Source organism: Nannobrachium achirus (genome assembly GCF_963921795.1).
Source record: "Nannobrachium achirus genome assembly, chromosome: 15".
Taxonomy (NCBI): Eukaryota; Metazoa; Chordata; class Actinopteri; order Myctophiformes; family Myctophidae; genus Nannobrachium; species Nannobrachium achirus.
In genome coordinates this window covers 23,454,247-23,461,746 of record NC_137822.1, presented here as the reverse complement: position 1 = coordinate 23,461,746, position 7,500 = coordinate 23,454,247, and the positions used below count along the sequence as shown (strand labels likewise).

Below are 7,500 nucleotides of genomic sequence, written 5' to 3'. Positions count from 1 at the left end.
CTAGTGGTTAGAGTGTCTGCTCTGAGTTTGGGAGGTCAGGGTTCGATTCCCCTGCTGGGTCATCATACCATAGATTCTTAAATATCATCAATATCATTTCATTAAGCGTACCGCGAAGCTTGGCCAGTGTGACCCTGCATGGGCGTACAACAAACTCTGAGCGCTTTGTGCAAAGATGTAGGCCAGACGTAGGCTAATGTGACCCTGGGAGCACTTCAAACTTTGGACAAAGCCAGATGTTGGAGCTTAGCTCTTTCAAGCAGCACCGCTAAAAAACGGGACCCAATGCCTCCCTGCTTAGCACTTAGCATCAAGGGTTGGATTTGGGGGTAAGTCCCTGCGACATACTAGCGTCATTTCCAGGGGGTGTACTTGCACATCAAGCTGCCTCACGCTACAGAAACAGGAGATAGGCTCCTGCCCAATGGGCCTCATATGGCTCTGTGAGGCTTACAGTGTGCTGTCTTACTGTACGATGTGCAGTAATTATTGAAGCGGTGAAAGACGCTTTGTCTGTCCCGTACATGTTTTTTTGAGGATTCCCATAGATTCCCAAGGAGTGGCTTTGTCTGTCCCGTACATGTCCCGTGCATGCAGAATTGAGGATTGGTCAAGCTTCACATGACAATTTGGCCCTCCAGACAAAACCATTCATTCATTCAGAATTCATAAAAATATAGAACTAAAGCACATAGAAAGTATAGATCTAGAACACAGAATGTATAGATCTTGAACACAGATTTCATAGCTCTAGAACACATAGAATAAAAATTCACCACTTCACTTAGAATCACAGAATCACAGAAAAGTCTTAAGGGGTGTCCATTATGGCTCCGACCACCAAACTTCTCGTCGGAGAGTTGAGACTTTCCGACGCGAAGCTTTCCGAGCTCAATCACGGGTTAATGCTTTTCAGAAGTTGCGAGTGACATCATTTTGTAGTTGAACCGGACCTTTCAGACGAAAGGTTTGGTGGTCGGAGAGAGTATGTCCAGCCTTTTAGACATTGAAACCATCTTGTATTTCTTTACATAATGTGGTGTGTGTTCTCTCTGCCTTTCTTTCTTTCTTTCTTTCTTTCTTTCTTTCTTTCTTTCTTTCTTTCTTTCTTTCTCTCTCTCTCTCTCCCTTCATTGACACCACTGTTTACATACACTGGCCATGGGAACGTCACTGTATGGTGTGTGTGTGTGTGTGTGTGTGTGTGTGTGTGTGTGTGTGTGCGCGCGCGCGTGCGTGCGTGCGTGCGTGCGTGCGTGCGTGCGTGTGTGTGCGCGTGCGTGTGTGTTCAGGAAGTAGGGTTGTTAGTCTTTCTCTCACATTCTTCAGACAGTGGTCCAGTACTCACTGCACCTGTTCTCCCCCCCCCCCCCCCCTCTCTCTCTCTCTCTCTCACACACACACACACACACACACACACACACACACACACACACACACAGAGTTTCTTTTACTGAAATTTAGTGTGAGGGTCTTGCTCTTGCCTGTACTTTTTTGAACCGCATTCATCTATTTTATCTTATCTTATTTAGTTCTATTTTTTGAGCGGTGGTCACAACGCTCCTATACGTGGCCGTGTGTGTGGGTCTGTCTGTCTGTCTGTCTGTCTGTCTGTCTGTCTGTCTGTATGCGTGTCTGTCTGTATGTAGCCTGTATGTAGTACCGTATGTAGCACACACACACACACACACACACACACACACACACACAATATATATATATATTTGTTTTGCTGTTGCGCAGCCTCCACGACCACCGCTCAGTTCACACGGGTGTGATTTTCCCTTCTAAACCAAAAATCTTTGCCAAACATAACAGATCTACAAGCTCAGAACACTGGGGTTGATGTGGTTAGAGAGAGAGACAGAGAGAGAGAGAGAGAGAGAGAGAGAGAGAGTAAAAACAGTGTGAATTGTTGGATGGAGAGTTCTATGTGTTCTCAGTTGTGACTCAGCACAGAAAGTGTGGAATCAAATTACAGTTACTTTAATCAACTGTGATTGTGGTCAAATTATGGTTAACTTCTGGTGAGGATTTGAGCTCTTTTATTGACTTTTATCTGTAATCTCATTTGTCAGTCTTGCTTTTGTGCTTCTGAGCAAAACCGTTAGTGTGCTGGAGTGTGTAAGCATATCTTGTGCGTGTGTGTGTGTGCCTGCGTGCGTGCGTGCGTGCGTGTGTGTGTGTTTTATGATAGGCCTAGCTACAAGCTTTTCTCTTTGTCTGTTACATATTTGAAATGTTATTGATATTTTTATGCTACAAGCTTTGACTCTTTATGACTGTTATTTCACTATAAGCTTAATGTCCAAGCGAGCTGAATCTTTTGTTACAGTTATTAGACCTGTCAGAATTATTACTGACTGTAATCACCTGAACACAATTATTTGACTTAATCGCAATTATCTTTGCATAATCAGTGTGATTTTTTGTTTTGACAAAGCCTAAAAGGCAAACAGATTTCTAATGACTGTATGTTACTGTGTGTTCCAGGTTTATGCTCCATCCGCCAGCACAGCAGACTATAACAGAGACTCGCCAGGCTATCCCTCGTCGAAACCTCCCAGTGCTGGATTTCCAAGCTCTTTCTTCATGCCAGGTACTGGCGCGCGCACACACACATGCACGCGAGCGTGCACACGCGCACACACACACACACACACACACACACACACACACACACACACACACACACACACACACACGCGCATTCACGCACACCCACGCGCACACAATCCAACAACATCGGGTGGAGACCTTGTTGTCCAAAACCGTGTTACCTTTCAGGAAATGTAAAAAACTAACCTGTGTTCCATGACTGTATATTGGGTGGAAACCTTGTATGTCCAAAACCTAATTCCCTTTATTGTTATTATTTGATTTATAATAATTAATAATTTGATTGTTATTAACTGATTGAAAATAGTGAAAATAGCCAATATAGAAGCACACAACGCCTCGCGATGCGAGACGTTGTGTGCTTATAGATCTGCTATTTTCACTAGTTTTGTGCGACAGTCTTGTATGATGAAGCAGGGCTTTACTTTACGAACACGACCTACAAATTTCAAACTTGGAGATACGAGGTTGCTCCCGGACAGTGACGACATGATCCACGCTTTATTATTTAGTAACAAGCTCCACATACTTTTCATTGGTCATCTATACATAAAACCTCACAGGCTTGCGTCATGTCGCATCATTGCGTTATTTAAAATCTGATATCTTTGCTGCTTTTGTGCAACAGCTTAAATAAAGCAACGTTTAAAGTAGGGCATTCATTTATGAAGAAAACATCAAAAGATGAAAAATATGGAGATACAAGGTTCCTGCCTGACAGCGATGATATACTGTATACTCCCCCCCCCCTCCCCTTCTCTCTCTCTCTCTCTCTCTCTCTCTCTCTCTCTCTCTCTCTCTCTCTCTCTCTCTCTCTCTCTCTCTCCCTCTCTATGTCTCTCTCTCTCCCCCTCTCTATGTCTCTCTGCCAACCAGATGGTCACCACAGTGCAGATCCCTGGAGTAGCAGTGGTAGCAGCATGAGCCAGCAGGGTTACCATGGCAGCATGCTGGGAGGCGGGAACTCTGCCCATGGCCCCGCCCAAAGCTCCTCCTACTGCGGGATCCACCCCCACGACAGACTGGTGAGCTCGGCTGTCAATCACTGCCTCATCTGCAGCTGTGCAAAACCAAATAAATAAATATGAACGTGCGTTATGTGGTTCTCAAAGATCCCCATACAGAATGTGTTAAGATAGCATCAAAATCATATTCATTGTCTGTTTTTAATTACAAAGTGAAAGATTCTGCTAATTCTTTTGTACATTTTAACAACACAGATATTGTACTGTATGTGGGGGTCCCTGACACAAAATATTATCAGATGGGGTCTGTGTTTGTATTACAGTGGAATAGTCTTAAGGTCCTTGCACACTGCTGCGTTGTTTTTCTTCTTTTTATCGGATATCGGAGCGACCTCACTTTTGGTTATGTTAATCAGGTTTGCACCTCATGTTATTCGTCCGGTTATATATTTTTAGATTTTCTTCTGTTTTCCACAGCTGTCTTTCACTGTTAGACCAGTGTTCTATGCTTTATTGTTCTTTTTGCTGTATAAAACCACAGGTTGTTCATTGTTGTTGTCTGGCGGAAACCTTGTATGTCCAAAGTGGTTACTGTACAGGAAAGGGAAAAAAGAACCTGAGTTCAAATGGATCCAATGTAGTTATGATGTTGTCACAAGCTCTTGTTTATGCTTTATAAAAGACCCCAGACACACTTTCATATTTAAAAGAATAAATAAATAGTGAGCTTGTAGGTCGTCTATTTTCACTACACTTGCGTGAGACTTGTACAACAAAGTAGGTCACACAATATAAAAAGTAGAAATATGGAGATGCAAGGTTTCGGCTTGACAGTCTCTTTCCAAAGAGCTATAATTCTCCTACTGTATGTCCACACAGATCTATAAATCTTCTTTTCCAGAAAATTCCAAAATGCATTTTTTCTACAGGTTTCTTTCCTTGTTTTGCCTTTCAAATTTTTATGGAGAATGGAGCATATTTTTGCAAAAACCCGCAAATGGCAAGAAACCACTCCATTCCCTTTGAAACTTCCAAGTCAGAGAATGTTATAAAAAATAACAATAATATCTGATCTACAAGCTCTATGTACTGCCAATACACAGGAAATCTACTGTCTTGCCAACGTCAAGGCGTGTGAAGTTTTGAAATGGCACATCAGTATGTCTTCTAGAGCTATAAATCATCTCGTTACGTCTTCCTACAGAGCTATCCATCGCACTCGTCGGCGGACATCAACTCCAGCCTTCCACCAATGAGCAGCTTCCATCGAGGAGGGGGAGGGGCCGGAGGCGGGGCCAACCACTACAGCACCGCCTCATGCACCGCACCCACCAACGGAACAGACAGCATTATGGGTAAGGAGCCGGCATCTTTTCATCACACGGGCCAATTCAGAACGAATACCAGGCTTTCCTCCGAGGTGATGACGCGAGATTAGGTCCACCCACCGCAGCGGCTACAGATCTATAGCCTTCGGGGACCATAGCCGCTACAATGAAGCAGATCCTATAGCCTGTGGGGTCCGTAACCATGACATCACAGAGCCCAGAGCTTGTGACAGCGCTTGCACAGCAACTCCGAAACTGTTTATAGACAAACAAAAACGCTGATAAACATCTTAAACCGATTTAGTGCCATTCCCGAGAATACTCGTGAAAAATACTTGAGTACCCAGAGTGCCGATCCCGAGTATACTCGCGAAAAGTAATATATTACTGTAACGGCGGTTATCCTACCGGGTACAATGGCGGAAGGTCCCGAGCCGATCTCCGTCGCTGATTTCTCATCATCACGGATCCACGAGCACAAAATAGTAATCCCATAACATTGAGGCAGACGGGGAATCTCATCTTTAATGTCCATTATCTCCAAACAACACTTTCAAATGGGAGGATGGCAATAGATGCTCGCTAATAAAACACATGTTGAAAAGCTCCGTTCCGCCATTACACAACACCACGTGGACGACGAGCGTCATGACGTCATGACGCGATGACGTCAGACCGGAAGTGTTAACGCTATGGACTTCTGGCCTTCAAAATAAGAGACAGGCCGTTAATGGAGCCAGCGAGAGGCACTCTGGACATTTTAATCCGTTAATTTCTGGGGCACAGAATGGGTTAAATTTGGGAAAAGTGGAAAAATTGCCTTCGTCACTCTCTTTATAAATGCGCTGCATGTGAAAGTTCAGATCAATCATTCAACCCACTGAGAGAAAAATTAGGATCAGATGGACAGAGGTTTAGGGATGGGACGATACGCGATATTATCGTTTATCGTGATAAAAAAACACTCACGATAATCGTATCGTGGAGATTTAATTTATCGTGATATCGTCCTCCGTCTTACACTGGGATCTATTCACCTTTTATTTGCCGAGCTGCATATCCAGTTCCATTTAAACCCTCTATAATTGGTAAAAGGTACTTATAATATACGTACTTGATACAGTCTTTTTTTCACTCTCTATCAAATGTCTTTGCCAAAAAATAGCCGATTTACAAGCTTACAACGTGTCGCGTTGCCGATAATGGATTTTGATTAACGCAATAATATAGTAAATCGCGATTTATTTTATCACAATAATTGTGATATGAAATGTTCATATCGTCCAATCCCTACAGAGGTTCATAGATTTTATAGTAAGACAATAGTAATAATTATGCCATAATCTATCTATAAATGCGAGAAGTCTCTGCGTGTCTGTCTGTCTGTCTGTGTGTCTGTAATCCGCGTATCTCGAGAACCGTTCGTCCCACCGGCTTCAGATTCGGCACGCGCGTTCCCCGCCGCGGCACGGAGTGCAGTGCCGGGCCTCGACCCGACCCGACGCGCGGTTTTCCCGAACCGGCGCGAAACGTTCGGAATCTCCTTATGTGGGCTGATTGTTGACATCAGGCTGTTCCGGAGGAAATCGGCGCAAGCGCTGACTCATTGTGACATCACTTCATAAAAGGCTCTGACATCACGTACGTACATGAGTCAACAAAAAATCTCTGTGAGTGTGTATGTATGTATGTAATCCGCGTATCTCGAGAACCGTTCGTCCCACCGGCACGCGCGTTCTCCATATATGGGAATAAAATGAATGCCCGTATGCGGAGCTGATGTCTGACATCAGAGTTTTCCGCAACCGGTACTGTGTGTGCAGAGATCTTCATATATGGGCATACGTGGACAAAGACAAACAGATGGTCAAAACGGGTCCTATGACAACAGGTATATTGGGGTTTGCATTAAAGGGTGGGGCATTCATGGGTTTGCACCGCAGCAGGTAGTGCAGTGCTCGGCCTCGACCCGACCCGATACACGATTTTCTGGAACCAGCACGAAAGGTTCGGATTCTGATGTCTGACATCAGGATTTTCCGGAACTGGCACTGTGTCTGCATAGAAAATGGATGCAGACAGACAGATACAGATATCTCCATATATGGGCATAAATGGACACAGGCAAACAGATGGTCAAAGATCTCCATATATGGGCATAAAGTGGACACAGACAGACAGATACAGATATCTCCATATATGGGCATAAATGGACACAGGCAAACAGATGGTCAAAACGGGTCCTATGACAACAGGTATAATGGGGTTTGCATTAAGTTTGTCTCCTCCTCCATCTGTTTGTCTGTGTCCCTTTATTCCCATTATGGAGATCTCTCTGTATCTGTCTGTGCCTCCGACTGTGTTGCAGACACAGTGCCGGTTCCCCCTTTAATGCAAACCCCATTATACCTGTTGTCATAGGACCCGTTTTGACCATCTGTTTGAAAAAGCGACAGAGATCTCATATATGGGCATAAAATGGACGCAGATAAACAGATATCTCCATATATGGCATATATGGGCATACAATGGACGCAGAATCACAAAGATCTCCATATACGGGCATAAAAGGGACACAGACAGATACA

The 7,500-nt window shown here is 44.1% G+C and overlaps 1 protein-coding gene across 2 annotated transcripts in view; it reads left to right on the top strand.

Moving 5' to 3' along the window:
- tcf4 (transcription factor 4) overlaps positions 1-7,500 on the top strand; it is a gene marked incomplete at its 5' end in the record, with an annotated part of 240,833 nt that overhangs the window by 191,923 nt on the left and 41,410 nt on the right. For both annotated transcript variants that reach the window (XM_080742729.1, XM_080742728.1), the window contains 3 exons: positions 2,494-2,599; positions 3,496-3,644; positions 4,789-4,939. In XM_080742729.1, coding sequence (XP_080598855.1) covers positions 2,494-2,599; positions 3,496-3,644; positions 4,789-4,939 — 406 coding nt within the window. The remainder of the gene's footprint in view (positions 1-2,493; positions 2,600-3,495; positions 3,645-4,788; positions 4,940-7,500) is intronic.